We start from the raw sequence: 23,277 nt of genomic DNA on the forward strand, positions 1-23,277 counted from the left end.
CCTCTATCTTGTCTCAACTCTAAGCCTAATCCCAAACTCAACCCTAACCCTAACCTAAGAAGAGCATCTCCACGCCAATGTACTTGTGTCATATTTTCTCCATTTCCCACATCAGCCATTCTGCGGCCTCTTTTAGAAAAGACAGCCATCCGTGGCTAAGTAAAGAAATTAAGGATAGTATTCGACTAAAAACAAGGGCATATAAGGTAGCCAAATCTAGTGGGAGGATAGAGGATTGGGAAAACTTTAAAAGACAGCAAAAAATAACTAAAAGATTGATTAAGAAAGGGAAGATAGATTATCAAAGTAAATTAGCAAAAAATATAAAAACAGATAGTAAGAGTTTTTATAGTTATATAAAAAGAAAAAGGGTGGCTAAAGTAAATGTTGGTCCCTTAGAGGATGAGACCGGGAAATTAATGGTGGGAAATATGGAGATGGCAAAAACACTGAATGAATATTTTACATCAGTCTTTACAGTAGAAGACACTAAGAATATCCCAACACTGGACAAACAGGGGGCGAGGAGCTAAACACGATCAAAATCACTAAGGAAGTGGTGCTCGGTAAAATAATGGGACTCAAGGCGGATAAATCACCTGGACCTGATGGCTTACATCCTAGGGTCTTGAGGGAAGTGGCGGTAGGGATTGTGGATGCATTGGTAATAATTTTCCAAAACTCCCTGGACTTGGCAAAGGTCCCAGCAGACTGGAAAACTGCTAATGTAACACCCTTATTTAAAAAGGGCAGTAGACAGAAGGCTGGAAACTATAGACCGGCTAGCCTAACATCTGTGGTAGGTAAAATTTTGGAGTCCATTATTAAGGAGACAGTAACAGGACATTTGGATAATCATAATTTAATAGGACAAAGTCAGCATGGTTTTATGAAGGGGAAGTCATGTTTGACAAATTTGCTGGAGTTCTTTGAGGAAGTAACGTATAGGGTGGATAAAGGGGAACCAGTGGACGTAGTGTATTTAGACTTCCAAAAGGCATTTGACAAGGTGCCACACAAAAGATTATTGCTTAAGATAAAAAATCACGGGATTGGGGGTAATATTCTGGCATGGATAGAGGATTGGCTATCTAACAGAAGGCAGAGAGTTGGGATAAATGGTTCATTCTCAGACTGGCAATCAGTAACTAGTGGTGTTCCGCAGGGGTCAGTGCTGGGTCCCCAACTCTTTACAATCTATATTAACGATTTGGAGGAGGGGACCGAGTGTAACATATCAAAGTTTGCAGATGATACTAAGATGGGAGGGAAAGTAGTGAGTGAGGAGGACATAAAAAACCTTCAAGGGGACATCGACAGGCTAAGTGGGCAGAGATTTGGCAGATGGAATACAATACTGGAAAGTGTGAGGTTATGCACTTTGGCAGGAAAAATCGTAGAGCAAGTTATTATCTTAATGGCAAGAAACTGGAAAGTACTGAAGTACAAAGGGATCTGGGGGTCCTGGTGCACGAAACTCAAAAGGTTAGTATGCAGGTGCAGCAAGTGATTAAGAAGGCCAATGGAATGTTGGCTTTCATTGCTAGGGGAATAGAATATAAAAATAGGGAGGTATTGCTTCAGTTGTACAAGGTATTGGTGAGACCGCACCTGGAATACTGCGTACAGTTTTGGTGTCCATACTTAAGAAAGGACATACTTGCTCTCGAGTCAGTACAAAGAAGGTTCACTCGGTTAATCCCGGGGATGAGGGGATGGATATATGAGGAGAGGTTGAGTAGATTGGGACTCTACTCATTGGAGTTCAGAAGAATGAGAGGCGATCTTATTGAAACATATAAGATTGTAAGGGGTTGGATCGGGTGGATGCGGGGAAGATGTTCCCAATGATGGGTGAAACTAGAACTAGGGGGCATAGTCTTAGAATAAGGGGCTGCTCTTTCAAAACTGAGCTGAGGAGGAACTACTTCACTCAGAGGGTGTGTAGGTCCATGGAATATGCTGCCCCAAAAAGCTGTAGAAGCTACATCATTACATAAATTTAAAACAGAAATAGACAGTTTCCTAGAAGTAAAGGAAAGTAAGGGGTTACAGGGAGCGGGGCAGGAATTTGGACATGAGTCTAGGTTCGGATCGGTCATGGCCCTGTGGGTAGCGGAGCGGGCCCAGGGGCCGTGTAGCCTGATCCTGCTCCTATTTCGTGTGTCTAATTCTGTTAGATTCAGGAGATGGTTCTGTGATAGTGGATTGGCGGTTAGAATCAGATCAGCCATGATCTTATTGAATGGGCGGAGCAGGCTCGAGGCCGATTGGCCTACTCCTGCTCCTATTTCTTATGTTCTTATGTTCTTATGAGATTGACAATTAGGGACAATCTGTAGACCACATCCACTAGGATTAAAAATGTCCAAACCAGCCAGCAGACAGACAGACCCACTCGTCTGTGTTGGATTTAAATAGAGTCCCAAAGGATGTCTCACATTGTGCATGCCCTTAGTAAACATATTTACTTCTCTAGTGTGTTCTGTGTGTTTCTCTTTCAGTATGTCTTCAGTGAATGTCCTTAAACCATGTTCTCAAGGCTATTAAATTAGCAGCACAAAATATATTTCATAAAGGCAAGAAAAATGCTACAAAAAAGATTTTAAAAGGTGAAAACAACAGTGGGTCCGATCCACATGAACAGGTGTTGAGTATAGCGCTAAAATATTTTTCCAAGATTAATAAAAGTAACAGTCGATCTCTCGACATAATGCTCACAGATAAAGATTAAATTGTGTCCTCCTCACCTGCGACAAGGAAATAAATATATCTGCACTTGATACATTGTTAACCCCTCGCTTCTGTGAGGAGGATCAACCCCAAACTTGGGGAATCAAGGTTCGCTGCTTTAGGAGACTCAACACGCTGGTCAGTCTATTGTCACTTTCTCAGTAATACACAAAGTCAGAAACTGTAAAATAAGTAAAGTTTTATTCCGGTAACCGGTACTGGACTTCACTCTGAGAAACCCCTTGTGTTTGCACACAAGGAAGTCTCCTCTAGAGTGCACCCCTAGACTCACGGGGCTACAATATTTATACATTTTCATAAATTGCAAGTCATCATGCGAATACAGAAAACTAGGCGATCACACACTGCACAAGTCATTTGTTTCTTTTTACAGAGTTCTGTTTAAAATTCACTTTTGCTTTCAACAAAATTAGACCACGAGACTGTCTCCAACTGTTATCTAAACATTCTGTTCCTGTCCTTTCTTATCTATGTGTACTGCATTCCCACAGTCCTGCGTCAGTTTTTACATTTAAACTATTCACTGCATGTCAAGTAGTCCATCATGCCTTGCGAATCATTGGTACAGCAATATTAGATTAACACCTAGCTTAACAACATACAGTGTCTCATCTACTTCGGGTGCTCGTTATGCGATAAATAAAAATAGAATTGAAGGTGAATAATTATGTATTAAAAGTCATGTATATAGGATGCACTCTCTGTAAATGTCCCACTTACTTCCTGTAACATTTTTCCATAACCCCTAAATACTTACCGATATACTTCCCGCGCAGTGAGGCCTCCCAGCTCCAAGGCTGGTGGCACCGTGGAGACAGAAAATCGGGAAATAAAAAGCTGGTACCAGTAAGACGGACGATAACACGGTTGATTTTTGTAAAAAACCAACTGGTTCACTGATGTCCTTTAGGGAAGGAACCCTGCCGCTCTTACCCAGTCTGGCCTGTGTGTGATTTCAGTCCCACACCAACGTGTTATATTCGGGTTCTGACGAAAGGTCATCGACCTGAAACGTTAACTCTGTTTCTCTCTCTTCACAGATTCTGCCTGACCTGCTGAGTATCTCCAGCATTTACTGTTTTGATTTCAGGTTTCCAGCATCTGCAGTATTTTCTTTTTGTATTAAGTGTTATATTCGGAACTGTCCTCTGAAGTGACCTGGCAAGTCACTCAGTTGTACCAAATTGTTAACAGCATTGTGGGGGCACCTTAACCACACGGACTGCAGCGGCTCAAGAAGGCGGCCCACCACCACCATCACCTTCTCGGAAGCAACCAGAGGTGGGCAATAAATGCTGGCCTTGCCAGCGACGCCTACATCCCAAGAATGAATAATTGACTTAATTCCTTGTAACCAGTTACATTTTCTTAAACCCAATTTTGAAATATCCTTCAGTTTTAATGTGAGTTCTCAATCAGTATCACAGAGCTTTCCACAACTTTTGAAATGATTGCCTGTATGTGCTAGGATTCAAGTGATAAACAGTGAGAACTGCACATTCTTCAGTATCTTGGTTCGCACGAAGGTCCATCAAACCTACACGTGTAAAGGAAGTAAATGCCTTACCACTATGTAACAGCACCAGACTCTCCACACTTATCTGTTTCACTTAGTAGTTCGTTAATAATTAGAAAGAAATTCTTTCTGATAATTCAAAAGCTCTTAAGAGTCCATTTATGTCGCATGCTACTTGAAAATTTGGTAAACGTCGAGTAATAAGCAGGAATAACTGTACCTTCACTTACACAACCCGCCATCTATAAACCGTTCTCTATTAGTCAGTACGGTTTCTTCTGTTCCTCCACCTTGAACTTGGACAGCTTCTACCGGCTGGTGCTAATGCTCCTTTTCTCCTCCTCAGGTCTGCCCTACTCCTCTGCAGACTCCAGTTGAAGCACTTCTAACTGGTATACACTTTTTGTCCTGTTCCTCTGCAGCCAGACATTCTACTTCTAGCTTGCAATCTTACAGACATCTAGCACTGGTTCTTAAATACTTCTGGTAACATTTTCCCTGACCTGCAGATGGATTTACTCCCACTTGAAACTGCCACCACTTGTTATGACTTCGGGCTGTCCAAATACTTTATCCTCATGCCTTGCACAAAGTACTGCTCCCACAGGCATGTTCACACTTCCTATGAACCGTAATGGGATCTAATGTGTGAAGTAATCTGGAGGTAGCATGCCTGGGATGAACAATAAAGCCTTTGTGCGCCTGAGAAACTCACTGGAAATTAGTACAAGATGCCTCATACTAGAAACAGAAAACAGAAAAATAGGAGGAGGAGGCCATTCGGCCCTTCGAGCCTGCTCCACCATTCAATATGATCATGGCTGATCCTCTATCTCAATACCATATTCCCGCTCTCTCCCCATACTCTCCTTGTCTCTCTCACTGATGGATAAATAACCCTAACAGACTATGGGGGAGAAATTCAACATCTTTGTGACCCTTTTTTGGGGGCAAAATCAACATTGGGGGGCCAATTTTGGATTGCATGCCTGATCTCCCCCAGAAGTGTGCCGGCCGCCAAATTGCAAGCTGTTGAATTTTAGCTGGGCAGAGCGTTAGGCACCGTGAAAAGGCAAATCAGAGTCCTAATCCTGCAGCTGGCTCCGCCAAAGGTACTGCAGGTCTCTGTTGGATTGTGCCCACCCGCCCCCTCTACTTTGCCTCTCCCCCCCCTACCCCAGGACCTACCAGCAGGCCAGCCCAGCATCGGAGCCTCCTGGAATTGATCAGGCCCCGACTGGCAAGCTGCACTGGGACACCCAATTGGCGTGGGCTGCTCATCAGTTTAATGCAAATGAGGCCCGAGGTCCAATTTTGATCGAGTCTCAGGCCACTGACTGCAGACTTGCGTCCCAATTTATTAAGAAGCAAAACTAAGAAGAAGCAAAAGCAAACGCAGCAGATTGCACTAGGGTTTAATACCTCACAGTGTCAGCCGTGGCTCAGTGGGTAGCACTCTCGCCTCCGAGTCAGAAAGTTGTGGGGTCAAGTCCCACTTCAGTGCCTTGAGCAAAAATATCCAGGCTGACATTCCATACAGTGCAGAGGGAGTGCTGCACTGTTCAAGGTGCCATATTTCAGATAAGACATTAAACCGAGGCCCCGCCTGCTCTCTCAGGTAGATGTAAAAGTTCCCATGGCACTATTTCGAAGAAGAGCAGCAGAGTTATCCTGGCCAATATTTATCCCTCAATCAACATAACAAAAACAGATTATCTGGTCATTGTCACATTGCTGTTTGTGGGAGCTTGCTGTGCACAAATTGCCTGTCGCGTTTCCTACATTACAGCAGTGACTACACTTCAAAAGTACTTCATTGGCTGTAAAGCACTTTGAGACGTCCTGTGGTTGTGAAAGATGCTGTATAAATGCAAGTCTTTCTTTCTTTCACACAGCAGTGTCTCTTTCAAAACAAGAACATTTTCTGCAAGTGCTCCTTCCTGCTCTACCCCGCTCGAGGGTCGCCGCCGGCCCACAATTGCACCGCCCCTCGCCGCTCTACTTCGGGCCCCCTCGCCGCTCTACTTCGGGCCCCCTCAGAACCTACTGGCGAGGCTGGCGGCACAAATTGGAACGTTGGCCATGGGCGATCTGCCTTTGGATGCAGGACAGACACTGGCAGCTCACTCAAATGATTCCCGAGCCTCTGGCCTCCCGGTTGGCGCGCATTGCCGAAAATGGGCCATAACCAATTTTTACTCCCAAGAGTTTAAACAGTTACATGTTTCTGGACCCCAATGGTGGTAACAACTTGCTAGCAATAAGGAGAGAAAGTTCTCTCTCATATCTAGTACGTATAGTTTCCTCAGATATAAAGACAGAGAAGAAAATTAACTCAAAGATACCCTAGTTACAAAGTAATGCACATTCCAGTTGGTCAACCTGTGCTCAGTCAGAGCACTAATCAAATGAATGTGATCTCCGACACAAGCTCCTATATCTATATATATAAAGCGGCTCTTCTGTCTGTCTGTCCCGATGTCTGTCTGTCTGTCCGTTCTCTATACGTTTGAAAGGTACAGAGCGTACCGACGCGCGCGTCGCCTCAAAAGAAAGCTTGCGATTCCGGACCGGTCATAGGCGTATTTATGTTTCGGCCGGACAAAAATCCCGCCCGTGGTATCCCAAAAACTTTCAGCGTTCCGCTCATTAGCATCTCATTAGCGACCGTGTGACGTCGAGGTCGACCAATCGGACGGCGGGTTCCTTCCTACAGTTGCGTGTCGAGTGACTCGACGATTGACCAATCCTACGCTTCGGTGACCTGACCGGTCGACCAATCGGTGCGTGTGTGGGCGGGCCTTATCCTTCTGAACCGAGGTGAGTGGCCGCCATCTTGATTTTTCACAATTTTTTCCCCCACACTTTCTGTGTGTTAGGGAACTAAGGTAAATATTTTAATGATGTGTTAGGGAATTAAATAACAATTTAATAGGGGGGGGGGGAGAGCCTCGGGTAATCGCGGGGGGGGGGTAGAGCCTCGGGAAATCGCGGGGGGGGGGGCGGAGAGCCTCGGGAAATCGCGGGGGGGAGAGCCTCGGTAAATTGCGGTGGGGGGGGGGGGGGAGAGCCTCAGGAAATTGCAGGGGGAGAGCCTCGGGAAATCGCGGGGGGGGGGAAGAGCCTCGGGAAATCGCGGGGGGGGGGGGAGAGCCTCGGGAAATCGCGGGGGGGGCGAGCCTCGGGAAATCGCGGGGGGCTCGTGCCGCCCGCACTGACCGCGCATGCGCCGCCCGCCCGCCCACAGCGGCCGTCCATCAGCCGCGCGATACGCAGCGGACCTCAGCTCCGGTCCGTCCCGGCCCGGCCGCTATCGCAACGGCACCGGACCTCAGGCGCTAGACAGGGGGAGGGGCCGGAGAGAGGGACAGAGGGGAGTGGGGGAGTGAGCGGGTGGGGGAGGGGAGGGAGACAGGGGAGGGGAGGGGGAGGGAGGGATAGGACAGGGAGAGGACATGACAGGGAGAGGGGGGACACACAGGGGCAGGGAGACCAAGCGCCCCAAAATTGCCCTCGCAACGCGGGGCTCCCCAGCTAGTATCTATATATATAAAGCGGCTCTTCTGTCTGTCTGTCCCAATGTCTGTCTGTCTGTCCGTTCTCTATACGTTTGAAAGTTACAGAGCGTACCGACGCGCGCGTTGCCTCAAAAGAAAGCTTGCGATTCCGGACCGGTCATAGGGGTATTTACGTTTCGGCCGGACAAAAACCGCGCCCGCGGTATCCGAAAAACGTTCAGCCTTCCACTCATTAGCATCTCATTAGCGACCGTGTGACGTCGCGGTCGACCAATCGGACGGCGGGTTCCTTCCTACAGGTTGAGTGTCGAGTGACTCGACGATTGACCAATCCTACGCTTCGGTGACCTGACGGTCGACCAATCGGTGCATGTGTGGGCGGGCCTTATCCTTCTGAACCGAGGTGAGTGGCCGCCATCTTGATTTTTCACAATTTTTTCCCCACACTTTCAGTGTGTTAGGGAAGTAAGGTAAATATTTGAATTAGTTGTGTTAGGGAATTAATTAACAATTTATTTGAGTTTTCTATTGTGTTTAGCAACCCCCCCCCCTCCTCCTCACCCTCGCGCAGGGGGGACTCGGGGCCTGAAGCTCAAAAAATTTCTCTCGCTCTCTCTCTTTCTTCCCTCTCTCTCTCTCCTTCTCCTCTTCCCTCTCTCTCCTTCTCCTCTTCCCTCTCTCCTCTTCCCTCTCTCTCCTTCTCCTCTTCCCTCTCTGTCTCTCTCTACTTCCCCCTCTCAGGTTTCACGGTGTCGCGGACGGAGCGCGGCGGGCCGCCTGAAGTTTCCCGCTCGTTAACAGCCGCCAAGCCGCCCTTGCCTGCTCCCCGCGGGCCGCCTCGCGCCGCCGCACTGAACCGCGCATGCGCCGCCCGCACTGACCGCGCATGCGCCGCCCGCACTGACCGCGCATGCGCCGCCCGCACTGGCCGCGCATGCGCCGCCCGCACTGGCCGCGCATGCGCCGCCCGCACTGAGCCGCGCATGCGCGCGCCCGCCCGCAGCGGCCGTCCATCAGCCGCGCCATATGCGGGGGACCTCAGCTCCGGTCCGTCCCGGCCTCAGAACCGGACCTCAGGCGCTAGGCAGGGGGAGGGGGGCCGGAGAGAGGGACAGAGGGGAGTGGGGGGAGCGGGGGAGGGGAGGGGAGGGGAGGTGGTGGGAGGTGTGGGGGTGGGGGAGGGGAGGGAGGGAGGGAGGGAGGCAGGGGAGGGGAGGGAGGGAGGGAGACAGGGGAGGGGAGGGGAGGGAGGAGGAGGGGGAGGGAGAGAGGGGAGGGGAGGAGGGATAGGACATGACAGGGAGAGGGGGGGACACACAGGGGCAGGGAGACCAAGCGCCCCAAAATTGCCCTCGCAACGCGGGGGCTCCCCAGCTAGTTAATATATAAAATAGAGGGTGATTTTATGACTGTACGCAATCTGTGGGGGGCTTCACCTGGCAGCCCACATATCGGAAAATCATGGGCAGTGTGCTCACAGTTTCCTGATACTTATAGCCAGTGGCAAGGCACAGGCAAGCATATATTTGTATAATCAACTCCACAGAGTCCTATGAAATGAAACAAGACACATCACCAAATTAATTCCTCTTCTCAAAAGATATCAATCAATTAAAGATGACAACTGACATATAAAACACCCTTGGCCTAGAAATTCAGTTGGGCGCTGCAAGCTTTGCGCCCAGTTGGCGCCTAAAGAGGGTTTCTGCGCCAGTATAAGAGGTTGCGCTGATATTCAGCGCTGCGGTAATGGCGGCGGTAGCCGGTAGCGCTGCGCCGACACCGATGACGTCATCGGTGTGCGCAGTGCCCCGAGGTACCGCCCCGCTTCCGGCCCAAACCCCATATTTAGTTGCGGGCGCCTCTTCTGCAGCGGGCCGCAAACAACGTTCGTGAAACGGGGCCGTACTGCTGCGCTACTGGGGCGCTTTAAGGTGGAGGTGCGGCCGGCCGCTTTTTCGGCGGCCGCCCTGCCCGCACCTCCCTCCCCGGCCTCCTCCACCACCCCCCCCGCGACATTGGTGGCTGATTCCCGTGAGTCCGGCACTTCTCCGTGGTGCTGGGCTCATTTGCTGGCAGAATCCAGCGGCGATCTCACGGCTGCAGGCAGCTCCTCCTTAAGAGAAGGAGGCCTGCAGTACCCCAGCCTACCGCACCGCATCGGGTGGCGCAGCGGCAGCTGGAGCGCTGAAATTCACTTTCAGCGCCCCAAGCGGAGGCGGGTACACCCTGGAACAGCGCCTGGTTCCGAATTGGGGTGCTAAAAGTGAATTTCTGGCGGTCGCAACGGGCTCCGTGCGCAGCGCTAACTTTTGGGCGTTAGCCTGCTGGCGGGCCTTAACTGAATTTCTAGGCCCTTATCTAAGAGTATACTCCACTGTGGAGAGGGCGTAAGCTTGATTTTCAGATCTTTAATCTCACTCAAGGGTTGTCAATTTTGTACTAGAATCCTCCAGTCCTATCCTTGTAGTCCAAGTTCAGTAATTTGCTTGTTTCAACATTATTTATACCTTTCATTATTATAAAGGCCTGTAGCGTGTCTCCCCTCTGTGTGCAAAACAAGGCCCAATTACCCATGGACAAAATGGCCTGATGTGAACAGGCCAGTTTTGTATTTGTACACTTTGTGGTTGTTCAATTGCGCGCACAGCACTTTCTTAAATACCTAGCTACAGCATGGCAACCAGGTCGCTATGTAAAACTGCTGCACTCTTCCACTATGGCATGTATCAATAAAAGGTACGCCTTCAAACAGTTTCCTTCTATATAAAATAAGCCATGGTGTGGAGATGCCGGAGTTGGACTGGGGTGGACAAACGTAAGAAGTCACACAACACCAGGTTATAGTCCAACAGCTTTATTTGAAATCACAAGCTTTCGGAGCGCTGCTCCTTCGTCAGGTGAAGTGGAGAAATGCATAAAGACACAGCTTATATAGTCAGAGAATCATGTCAGATGTTTACAGGTAATGTTTCCAACTGCCATTTATCACACCTCGGCAGAGAGATAATCACAGCAACCTGACTGACCTGTTTGGACACCATTCACACCTTTGATTGCTGTGATTATCTCTCTGCCGAGGTGTGATAAATGGCAGTTGGAAACATTACCTGTAAACATCTGACATGATTCTCTGACTATATAAGCTGTGTCTTTATGCATTTCTCCACTTCACCTGACGAAGGAGCAGCGCTCCGAAAGCTTGTGATTTCAAATAAAGCTGTTGGACTATAACCTGGTGTTGTGTGACTTCTTGCATATAAAATAAGCTCCCTCATTGTATGAATAGATCTGCATACATTTCTCAGTGTTACTTAAAGTGAACCAAATGATGAGACACTTATTGTGACTTTGATGGTTGGATAGTGCGGTTCGGCCTACTGAAGTGGGATATTGTTTCTGGAGCCATATTGTACCCTTTGTGTTTGGTGTATTACAATTTACCACAGTAATCAGGGAAGGAGACACCCACCGTACGAGATTTTCCTTGTAACTGATGTTTATTTTGGATGGCGTGAGCGTGAGATTCCCTTCCTCATCCACGAAGCTCTCTTCACTTAGATCATAATAGCCGTTTGTCAGCAGACGAGGACTGCGCCGGCACATACAGGGGGAGCCGCCCAGTGGATTTAGGTGCCAAGGTGAACAGGAGGTTTCACTGGTCATCAACGAAAAGCTTGAACCAACAAAATACAGGCAATAAGAGAAACAATCAAAATACAGGTAGACTACCCTTTATCCGAACTTCCGAAAACCGAAACCCTCTAAAAACCGAAGGTTTTTTCGGTCAGCGTAAGTCGTGCGCATGACATGACCAGAGTGGCGCACGACTTACGCTGAGCAGAGGGTCAGCGTAAGTCGTGCGCACGACCCCCCGCAGACCCCCGCCGACCCCCCCGCCGACCCCGACCCCCGCCGACTTACGCTGAGCAGAGGGTCAGCGTAAGTCGTGCGCACGACCCCCCGCCGACCCCCCCGCGGAACCACCTGACTCTCTTCCAAAGGCTCGAAAGCAACGAGAGCTCTGAGCCCGCGGCGGTGCCGGCCCCTGTTCCGACCGAGCATGACGACCTGTTGGTGGAAATGCAGAACTTCATTGCATTCCAGGCTAGCAGCGACGGACAAGCCACGACTGCGGACCCCCCCGCGGACCCCCGCCGACCCCGACCCCTGCCGACCCCCCCGCGGACCCCCGCCGACCCCGACCCCCACCGACACCCCCGCCGACCCCCCCCGACCCACCTTCCGAAATCCGAAATTTTCTGAAAACCGAAACACGGCTGGTCCCGAGGTTTTCGGATAAAGGATAGTCTACCTGTACTATTAACCTGAAGTTAACACACAGGGAACATATTCATCACTTGGAAATATGGGGGCGGGAGGGGGGGGGGGGAGGGGGGATTTTTACAGGGGTTCTCACGCTCAGAGCAGGACAGTGCGATTAGTTATTGATTGCTCCAACAAAAATCCCACGCAGACAAAATTGACTGAATGGTCTCTTTCTGTGGAGTAAACTTCTTCAGTAGTAATTTCCAGGGGATTCTCCTGATCTTATGCCATAACTTCAGCGGAAATTGTTCTATGAGGAGAGATTGAGTAGATTGGGCCTATACTCTCTGGAGTTTAGAAGAATGAGAGGTGATCTCATTGAAACATACAAGATTCCGAAGGGGATTGACAGGGTAGATGCTGAGAGGTTGTTTCCCCTGGCTGGAGAGTCTAGAACTAGGGGGCATAGTCTCAGGAGAAGGGGTCGACCATTTAAGACTGAGAGGAGGAGGAATTTCTTCACTGAGGGTTGTGAATCTTTGGAATTCACTGCCCTAGAGGGCTTAATCATTGAGTATATTCAAAGCGGAGAGAGATAGATTTTTGGACTCTAGGGGAAATCAAGGGATATGGAGATGGGGTGGGAAAGTGGAGTTGAAGTTCAGCCATGATCTCATTGAGTGGCGGAGCAGGCTCAAGGGGCTGTATGGCCTACTCCTGCTCCTAATTCTTATGTTCTTATGGAAGATCGAAGAACCTCAAGGAAATTTTCTAGTCTCCTATTCCAACACATTTTTTTACAAGGTCTCAAAACTGGAACTCTTTACTCAATCTTTTGTTCTTTCGACAAGCGAATGTAACTCCTTTATTCACAAAGGGAGGGAGACAGAAAGCAGGAAACTACAGGCCAGTTAGCTTAACATCTGTCATAGGGAAGATGTTAGAAGCTATTATTAAAGACGTTATAGCAGGGCACTTAGAAAAGTTCAAAGTAATCAGCCAGAGTCAACATGGTTTTGTGAAAGGGAAATCATGTTTAACCAATTTATTGGAGTTCTTTGAGGAAGTAACATGCGCTGTGGATAAAGGGGAATCAGTGGATGTACTGTACTTAGATTTCCAGAAGGCATTTGATAAAGTGCCACATCAAAGGTTATTGCAGAAAATAAAAGCTCATGGTGTAGGGGGTAACATATTAGCATGGATAGAAGATTGGCTAGCTAACAGAAAACAGAGAGTAGGCATAAATGGGTCATTTTCTGATTGGCAAGATGTAACGAGTGGTGTGCCACAGGGATCAGTGCTGGGGCCTCAGCTTTTTACAATTTATAGAAATGACTTGGATGAAGGGACCAAAGGTATGGTTGTTAAATTTGCCGATGACACAAAGATAGGTAGGAAAGTAAATTGTGAAGAGGACATAAGGAGACTACAAAGGGATATAGATAAGTTAAGTGAGTGGGCAAAGATCTGGCAAATGCAGCATAATGTGGGAAAATGTGAAGTTGTCCATTTTGGTAGGAAGAATAAAAAAGGAGCATATTATCTAAATGGTGAGAGATTGCAGAGCTCGGAGATGCAGAGGGATCTGGGTGTCCTAGTGCATGAATCACAAAAGGTTACTATGCAGGTACAGCAAGTAATTGGGAAAGCTAATAGAATGTATTGTTTATTGCGAGGGGAATTGAATACAAAAGTAGGGAGGTTATGCTTCAGTTGTAGAATTGGTGAGGCCACATCTGGAGTACTGTGTACAGTATTGGTCTCCTTATTTAAGGAAGGATATAAATGCATTGGAAGCAGTTCAGAGAAGGTTTACTAGACTAATACCTGGAATGGGCGGGTTGTCTTATGAGGAAAGGTTGGACAGGCTAGGCTTGTATCCGCTGGAGTTTAGAAGAGTAAGAGGTGACTTGATTGAAACATATAAGATCCTGAGGGGTCTGGGCAGGGTGGATGTGGAGAGGATGTTTCCTCTTGTGGGAGAATCTAGAACTAGGGGTCACTGTTTAAAAATAAGGGGTCGCCCATTTAAGACAGAGATGAGGAGAAAATTTTTCTCACGGAGGGTCGTGAGTCTTTGGAACTCTCTTCCTCAGAGGACGGTGGAAGCAGAGTCTTTGAATATTTTTGAGGCAGAGGTAGATAAATTCTTGGTAAGCAAGGGGGTGAAAAGCTATCGGGGGTAGGCGAGAATGTGGAGTAATCGGATCAGCCATGAGCTTATTGAATGGCGGAGCAGGCTTGAAGGGCCGAGTGGCCTACTCCTGCTCCAAATTCGTATACGTATGTTCGTAATCTTCTAGGTTTTTAAAACCGGATCTTAGGATCACTACTTCCCAATTTCTCTTCCCTTCTCCAACTGCTTTCCAACCACGGTCTTGTTCTACACAATATCTTGGCTCTCAAATTATGAAAAAACATTCATCTATCCTCTCATCTCACATTACAAACCTTACCTAATATCCCTCAAAACAGTTTTCCCCGCCTTCCCATTCGAGCACAAAATTATTGTGCCATGAAGTGTTTGATCATCTCAATTTAAATAAGCATATCTGATAAAGCAGTAAATCTCCAGTGAGATGGCAACATAATGTGACACTTTGTCTAAGTCCCTCTTTACTGTATAACCAGATACAGCAATTCCATCTCCCCTTTCATTAAAAGGGAAAACATTATTTTCTCAGTACATTACTATCCCCTTGCATGAGACACAATTGTGATAAAATAACAGAAGGATTTTTTTTCTCCCTAAAACAAAGAAAAGGTTAACTAAGCACCTAGTCTATGACCCATCAAATGTCATACAAATACTGAACGGCTGAAGTTAATTTTTGCATGGAATTTCACCCCAGGGAAGAAGCATATTTAACAACGTGTAGTCCCTCAGGGTGATAAATATTAAATGGAAGTGTTGCTGGTGGTTAATTAATGAGATCAGCTTCAGCTCAAGAGCTGAACACCCTAGACCACAGGAACAGGAGTAGGCCATTCAGCAACCTCGAGCCTATTCCGCCATTTAATCACGTCATGGCTGAGAGAGAAAAAAGAAACCTGCAAATGCTGTAAATATGAAATATAAACTGAAAATGCTGGAAATACGCAGCTGAAAAAGAGAAAAAATAAATTAATGTTTCGGGTGTAGACCATTCACCCAAAACATTAACCCGTCTTTTCTGACAGACCTGCTGCATAGTTCCAGCATTTTCTGTTACTTCAGTGTATGAATACTACAGCTGTTTACTATGCAAAATAAATCTCACTTAAGTTTCAATTTGCCTAACTAAGCAAACCCCACAAATATGAGTGGCAACTAACAGCACTTACTTAATACATATTTTTAAACAAGATCTCTTCTGAATTTTTCCAAGTGGCAGGCAGTGACTAGTGGGGTACCGCAGGGATCGGTCCTTGGACCCCAGCTATTCACAATATATATTAATGATCTAGGCAAAGGAACTTGATGTAATATCTCCAAATTTGCAGACGACACAAAGCTGGGTGGGCGTGTGTGCTGTGAGGAGGATGCCGAGAAACTCCAGTATGATTTGGACAGGTTGGATGATTGAGCAGAAGCATGGCAGATGCAATATAACGTGGATAAATGTGAGGTTATCCACTTTGGTGGCAAAAACAGGAAGGCAGATTATTATCTGAATGGCAATAGATTGGGAGAAGGGGAAGTGCAACGAGACCTGGGCGTCCTTGTGCACCAGTCGTTGAAGGTAAGCATGCAGGTGCAGCAGGCGGTTAAGAAGGCAAATGGTATGTTGGCCTTCGTAGCGAGAGGGTTTGAGTACAGGAACAAGGATGTCTTGCTGCAGTTGTACAGGGCCTTGGTGAGAACACATCTTGAATATTGTGTGCAGTTTTGGTCGCCTTTTCTGAGGAAGGATGTTCTTGCCATGGAAGGAGTTCAGCGAAGATTCGCCAGGCTGATACCTGGGATGGCAGGAATGACGTATGAGGAGAGATTGGGTCGATTGGGCTTGTACTCGCTGGAGTTTAGAAGAATGAGAGGGGATTTCACTGAAACTTATAACATTCTGACAGGACTGGACATACTAGATGCAGGAAGGATGTTCCCGATGGTCAGGGAGTCCAGAACCAGGGGTCATAGTCTAAGGATAAGGGGTAAGCCATTTAGGACAGAAATGAGGAGGAATTTCTTCACCCAGAGAGTGGTGAACCTGTGGAATTCTCTACCACAGAAGGCAGTTGAGGCCAATTCATTAAATATATTCAAGAAGGAGTTGGATATATTTCTTAAGGCTAAAGGGATCAAGGGGTATGGGGAAAAAGCAGGGACCGGGTACTGAATTTGGATGATCAGCCATGATCGCATTGAATGGCGGAGCAGGCTCAAGGGGCCGAATGGCCTACTCCTGCTCCTATCTTCTATGTTTCTATGTTTAACCACATCATAGCCAATGTTATAAAGCAAGGAAACTATAACACACATCGTAGTGCATCAAATTACCTCTGGAGAGTCCCTTCAGAAGACCCCTCTTTCTGAACTTCGCCTGGAGACATCTGTGCACCTGCCACATACAACAAAGAGTTCAAGTTAGTTATAAGAAATGGTCAGAAAGTTAAACTTAAAACAACACTACCAACAACTTGAAAGAACACTAACTGCTGGCATTTACAGTATACAAGCACTGTCCATGTACACGAAAAGATCTCAAAGTACTTAACATTAAAGGGACAAAACAGTGGCTGATGACCAGGAGAATAAAAAAGTGAAAAACAGAGGGTAAACCTAGTGTAAAGAAGTACTTTAAAACTTAAAGACCATGGAATTGGGTTATACGAGTTAGTGCTGCCTGCTTTACAATAGAAATCTGTCTCTTAAAAAAGTTCAAAAATAACCAGTTTTGTAGATCTACAATTGGAATGTTAAAGCCAATACTGATGGTGACAATATCGGCTGATCCAAGGAACAAACCCCTCCCCACATACAACATGGCCACAGTGCATTGCTACTGTTTCCCTAGCAACTGGTCATTCTCCCTGATTCAAGGTTCTTGTTTTGCCTCAAACACAACCAAAGCCAGCCCATCAAATGCAACAAGCTTAGGGAGGGAATTAGAGAGCTTAGGGATCTGATGGCTGAAGGCACAGCCGCCAATGGTGGGCTGAAGGAAATCGGGGATGCACCAGAGGCCAGATTTGGTGAAACGCAGAGTTTTCGTAGGGTAGCAGGGCAGGAGGAGGTTCCAGAGATAAGGAGGGGTGAGGCCATGGAGGGATTTGAACACAAGGATGAGAATTTTAAATTTGAGGCGCGTAGGTCAGCGGGCACAGGGGTGATGGGACAACAGGACTTGGTACAAGCTAGGATACGGGCAGCAGAGTTTTAGATAAGTTCAATTTATGGAGGGTGGTAGCTGGCCAGTAGAGCACTGGACTAGTCGAGTCTGGAGGTAACAAAGGCATGGATGAGGATTTCAGCAGCAAATGGTCTGAGGCAGGGATGGAGACGGGCGATGTTACAGAGTAATTTAGATGCTCTTGTTATAACAGATAAAGAAGATATAGAGAGAGTCCATGATATTTCGATAAATAGAATGCTGAACAAAATACAGCTATATAGTTTTGTGCAATTGATGTTTTATTTACCATGTAATGAGGTCGACAAATAAGGTGATGCGGGATACATTTCTGATGTTTTTCCAGTCTTCAACAGTCAGGTACTGAATGAAGAGTGGATGAAGATCTGTTAAAAAAAATAAACATACACAAACAATTCAGGTTTACTCTTAATAATTCACCTGGAGTATTATCCCTTAACAAAACCCTTGGTCACGGTATCAAGTCTAGCCAAGAGCTATACTCTTGTCTTTTTGTATCCCAAATCCACAAATGGCAACAGGAACATCTGTCTACAAATTGCTAGCTTCTCCAGGATTTATCAGCTACCATACCAGGAGAATAACTGGCAAGATTCTGGATAGAACAATTTGTTGCAGCACACCTCAGATTCCAGGATGGTGCTGATTTGCAACGCCACTTCAGAGAATTAAAAAAACAAGAAACAATGAAAAAGATACAGCAAGGAAGAAGCCAGAGAACACAAAATTGCACTCTGTAAATAATTACCTCATGTGATGAAATATATGCCTTCATCAGCCCATGTGTTTTACCTGCTTGTATTGTGTGAACCGCCCCCTTTTGTTCCTGTTGTGTGTATTGGCTACGCCCCTGTCTTTTGCCATATAAAGGTCTCAAGAGCTGTATGAGTCATTCCTACCAGACGCCCGATGTGGGAAGACCTGTAATGCTGCAATGTTCTTAGTGATTAAAAGCCTTAGTTGAATCCTTTAAACTCCTTGGCCTAGAAATTGAGTGCCCTTAGCGCCGATTTTGCGGCGCTAGAGGGCCTAGCGCTGCAATTGGCGCCGGCGCCGAAATTGCCTGGGGCCCTTCCGCCGCGGTAGACCGGTAGCGCTGCGCCGGCACCGATGAAGTCATCAGTGTGCGCAGCGTCCCGGTTGCCATGCCGACGGGCCCCAGCGCCGAAATTCAGTTGCGGCCGCCTCGCCCGTGGCAGCCGCAACTAAGACTCTGGCAACAGAGTCTTACAAGTCTTTGCGCCGGCGCATTAAAGGCCCCACGGCGGCCGGCCGCTTTCCCGCCGGCCGCCTGGCCGCAGCTCCCTCCCCGGACTTCCCCCCCCCCCCCCCCGGACTTCCCCCCCCACCCCGGAACAGAAGCAAGCCCGGCACTTGTCCGAGGTGCCGGGCTCATTTTTAAAAAGATTTTCGTGGGCCGCGGCCGGGTGCAGGCAGCTCCTCCTTAAGGGAAGGAGGAGGCCTGCACTTCCCGAGCCTGCCGCACCGCATCGGGTGCCGCAGCGCCGGAATTGCGGCGCGAAACGGCAGTTAGCGCCGATTTACCGCCGCAAAGACCCTTCAGTAGCGCCGGCAGCCGTTTGGGCGCGGCCCTGCTGAATTTTTGGCGCGCGCAGGGGGACTTAGCGCCGGCACTAACTTCCGGCGCTAAAGCCCTGGCTAAGCCAAAACTCAATTTCTAGGCCCTTGTCTTTGAGTTATTGAAGGCACATCAATTTTAATCACTAAAACACCAGGATGGATCGACTCCTGAAACCAGAGCGCTTGGATCTGGACCCCCATGCCTCAGACGCAGCCACACAGTTCGGACACTGGTTCCAATGCTTCGAATTTTTCATTGCAAACTCATCCACCACCGCTACCGGAGACATGAGACTGGGAATCCTGCAAAACTGGGTGAGCCATCGGTCTCCCCTCTCATCCAAGATGCCACCAGCTACGGGGATGCCTGCACCATTCTGAAGGCCCACTACGTGCGGCCAATAAACGAGGTGTACGCCAGGCATCTTCTGACTACTCGCACGCAGCGGCATGGTGAGTCACTAGAGGACTTTATACTAAGCCTAAAAGTACTGGGCAGAGACTGTAACTGTAAGGCCGTGTCTGCCATCGTGTACACAGAGGAGCTGATTCGAGACTCCCTTATTGCGGGCCTCAGTTCAAATTACATTCGGCAGAAACTGTTTGAAAAGGAGGGACTGGACTTAAAACAGGCTATAGACATAGCGCAATCGCTGGATATGGCCCAGAAGAACTCTGAATCCTGTTCTCCAGGCCACGCGGCCCACTCCGCCTCGTGCGCGCCGTGGGGGCCGCCATCTTGGAAGCCATCTTCACCTCCCAGGTCTCAGGCCAGCCCAGCACCATCGGAGCCCCAGCCTCCACCCAGGAGCCCCACTACTGCCGCGATGCATCGGGGCCCGAAATGCTACTTCTGGGGCCAGGACAAACACTCCAGGCATCTGTGCCCAGCGAAGGGCACCACCTGTTTTAAATGCGGGAAGAAAGGACATTTCAGCAAAGTCTGCAGAGGGAACCCCGCCTCCAACTCCACCACTGCCGCGTGCGCGCCGTGGGAGCGGCCATCTTGGAAGCCATCTTGTCCACCCTCATCGAGTCCACCATCTTGCCCCGACTACACGGACCTCCAGGACCCACTGGTGGCCTCGATCACAGTGGATCAGTCCAGGCCGCATCCATTGTCTAAATCGATGATGGACATAGAGGTAAACGGGAACAAGGTTAAATGCTTGATTGACTGCGGGAGCACCGAAAGCTTCATTCATCTTAGCCTGGTAAAACGACTTGCACTAACGATAGGCCCCACACAGGGCAAAATCGCCATGGCCGATAAGACTCATACCTCAAAAATTACAGGTTTCTGCGCGGTTATGTTGTTGGTAAAAGGCAATGATTACAGAGATTTTAAACTATTGATAATGCCAGATCTCTGTGAGCGTGATCTTGGGTCTGGACTTCCAGTGCCACCACCAAAGTATTACGCTTACCTACGGTGGGTCCTAGCCGCCCCTCACAGTGTGCGGTCTGGCTACCCTGAAGGTCAAGCCGCCCTCTCTGTTCACCAACCTCGCACCCAACTGTCGACTCATAGCGACCAAGAGTAGGCGGTACAGCTGGGAGGACAGACGGTTCATTGCGTCGGAAGTAGAAAGACTCAAGCGGGAGGGTATCATCGAATGCAGTACCAGCCCGTGGCGCGCCCAGGTAGTAGTAGTTAAGGGTAGCGAAAAGAAGCGGATGGTGATAGATTATAGCCAGACGGTTAATCTATACACCCAGCTAGATGCCTACCCTCTGCCCCGCATAGCGGATATGGTTAACCAAATCGCGCAATACCGGGTGTTTTCCACCATCGACCTAAAATCGGCATACCAGCAGCTCCCCATTAGGCCGGAGGACCGTCCATACACCGCCTTCGAGGCGAACGGACGTCTCTACCACTTCCTCAGAGTCCCCTTTGGGGTAACGAACGGGGTCTCGGTCTTCCAGTGGGAGATGGACCGCATGGTCGATGAGAACCAGTTAACAGCCACCTACCCATACCTAGACAACGTCACCATCTGCGGCCACGACCAGCAAGACCACGACTCGAACCTCGCGAGATTTCTGAAAACCGCCCTCAGACTCAATCTCACCTACGAGGATAAGTGTGTCTTTAGCACCACGCGCCTCTGTATCCTGGGCTGCATGGTGGAAAACGGGGAAATCGGTCCGGACCCCGACCGATTGCGCCCCCTACGGGAGCTACCCCTACCAAACACCCCCAAGGCCCTGAAAAGGTGCCTGGGGTTCTTCTCCTATTACGCCCAATGGGTCCCCAATTATTCCGACAAGGCCCGTCCCCTCCTGAAATCAACGTCCTTCCCGCTCACGGCCGAGGCCCACGCCGCCTTCAACAGCATTAAACACGACATTGAGAAGGCCGCGCTGCGGGCAGTGGACGAAAACATCCCTTTCCAGGTCGAAAGCGATGCGTCCGACTTCGCTTTAGCAGCCACCCTCAACCAGGATGGGCAGCTCGTAGCCTTTTTCTCAAGAACCCTCCAAGGGCCCGAGATCAGGCACTCCTCGGTAGAGAAGGAGGCCCAGGCCATAGTGGAGGCAGTGCGGCACTGGAGGCACTACCTAGCCGGCAAACGCTTCACCCTGCTTACCGACCAGCGGTCGGTAGCCTTCATGTTTAACAACAGAGGGGGAAGATCAAGAACGACAAAATTCTCAGGTGGCGGATCAAACTCTCCACGTTTCAGTACGACATAATATATAGGCCGGGGGCCCTCAACGAATCCCCCGATGCCCTATCACGAGGGAGGTGTGCCAGCATCCAGGGGGACAGGCTACAGGGCCTCCACAATGGCCTCTGCCACCTGGGGGTCATCCGGCTATTCCACTTTATAAAATCCCGTAACCTGCCCTACTCCATCGAGGAGGTCCGGTCTATGACCAGGGACTGCCGCACTTGTGCGGAATGCAAGCCCCGTTTTTTCAAGCCCGACCGAGCCCACCTTATCAAAGCTACACGGCCATTCGAGCGCCTGAGCTTGGATTTCAAGGGACCACTCCCCTCCACCGACCACAATGTGTACTTTAACATTGTGGACGAGTACTCCCGCTTCCCATTCGCCTACCCCTGCCCAGATATGACCAGTGCCACGGTCATCAAGTGCCTCGGCAACCTGTTTTGCACGTTCGGCATGCCCAACTACATCCACACTGACAGGGGGGCGTCGTTCATGAGCGATGAACTGCGCCAATACCTGCTGTCAAAGAGGATAGCCACGAGTCGGACCACTAGTCATAACCCCCGGGGTAATGGGCAAGTGGAGAGGGAGAACGCGACAGTGCGGAAGGCGGTCACCTTAGCACTAAGGTCTAAAGGCCTCCCCACCTCCCGCTGGCAGAAGGTCCTCCCAGACGTACTCCACTCGATAAGGTCGCTACTGTGTACTGCTACTAACGCCACTCCTCACGAGAAGATGTTTGTTTTTCCCCGCAAATCAACCTCAGGAGTATCCCTACCCTCGTGGCTCTCCACCCCAGGGACAGTCCTGTTACGGAAGCATGTGAGGGGCCACAAAACGGATCCCCTCGTGGAGGCAGTACACCTACTCCACGCAAACCCACAGTACGCGTACGTCAAGCACGCCGACGGGCGTGAAGACACCGTGTCCATAAAGGACCTCGCCTCGGCAGGAAGCGACGACGACGACCCATCACCACCACCCCCAGAAGAACCTCCACCATCCCCAGAGGTATCCTCACCACCCCCAGCAGTACCTGCAACACCCCCAGCACATGGGTATGCCCAGGAGGGCACCACGGACCCCCGGTCGGAACCCGAGGTACTGTTGCGACGTTCAGGAAGGACTATCACACCCCCGGACAGACTAAATCTGTAGAAGGGGTGAATGTGATGAAATATATGCCTTCATCAGCCCATGTGTTTTGCCTGTGTGTTTTACCTGCTTCTATTGTGTGAACCGCCCCCTTTTGTTCCTATTGTGTGTATTGGGTACGCCCCTGTCTTTTGCCATATAAAGGTCTCAAGAGCTGTATGAGTCATTCCTACCAGATGCCCGATGTGGGAAGACCTGTAATGCTGCAATGTTCTTAGTGATTAAAAGCCTTAGTTGAATCCTTTAAACTCCTTGTCTTTGAGTTATTGAAGGCACATCACCTCACAACCTTGGATCAAAAATATTTCCTATATCCACCCAAGCGAGGATGCATTCAGAAGCATGTTGAAAGGGTTTAGCAGATTCTATCCCTCTTTTTGGTATCTTTACATCAGGAACAGATGGGAGAGGGGAGAGGGACAATGTGGGGATGAGCCTGTCATCCATCT

General features: G+C 48.9%; 1 protein-coding gene across 1 annotated transcript in view; it reads right to left on the bottom strand.

Annotated features, from left to right (window-relative positions):
• The window catches only part of tmem71 (transmembrane protein 71), a 73,801-nt gene that overhangs the window by 32,187 nt on the left and 18,337 nt on the right, over positions 1-23,277 (bottom strand). The window contains exons 2-4 of the mRNA XM_085992590.1: positions 17,680-17,776; positions 16,538-16,598; positions 11,261-11,464 (exon numbers count right to left, since the gene is read on the bottom strand). Coding sequence (XP_085848716.1) covers positions 11,261-11,464; positions 16,538-16,598; positions 17,680-17,719 — 305 coding nt within the window. The 5' untranslated portion in view covers positions 17,720-17,776. The remainder of the gene's footprint in view (positions 1-11,260; positions 11,465-16,537; positions 16,599-17,679; positions 17,777-23,277) is intronic.

This window comes from Somniosus microcephalus, chromosome 7 (genome assembly GCF_052327205.1).
Source record: "Somniosus microcephalus isolate GS21.2 chromosome 7, FLI_Smic_1.0, whole genome shotgun sequence".
Lineage (NCBI taxonomy): Eukaryota > Metazoa > Chordata > Chondrichthyes > Squaliformes > Somniosidae > Somniosus > Somniosus microcephalus.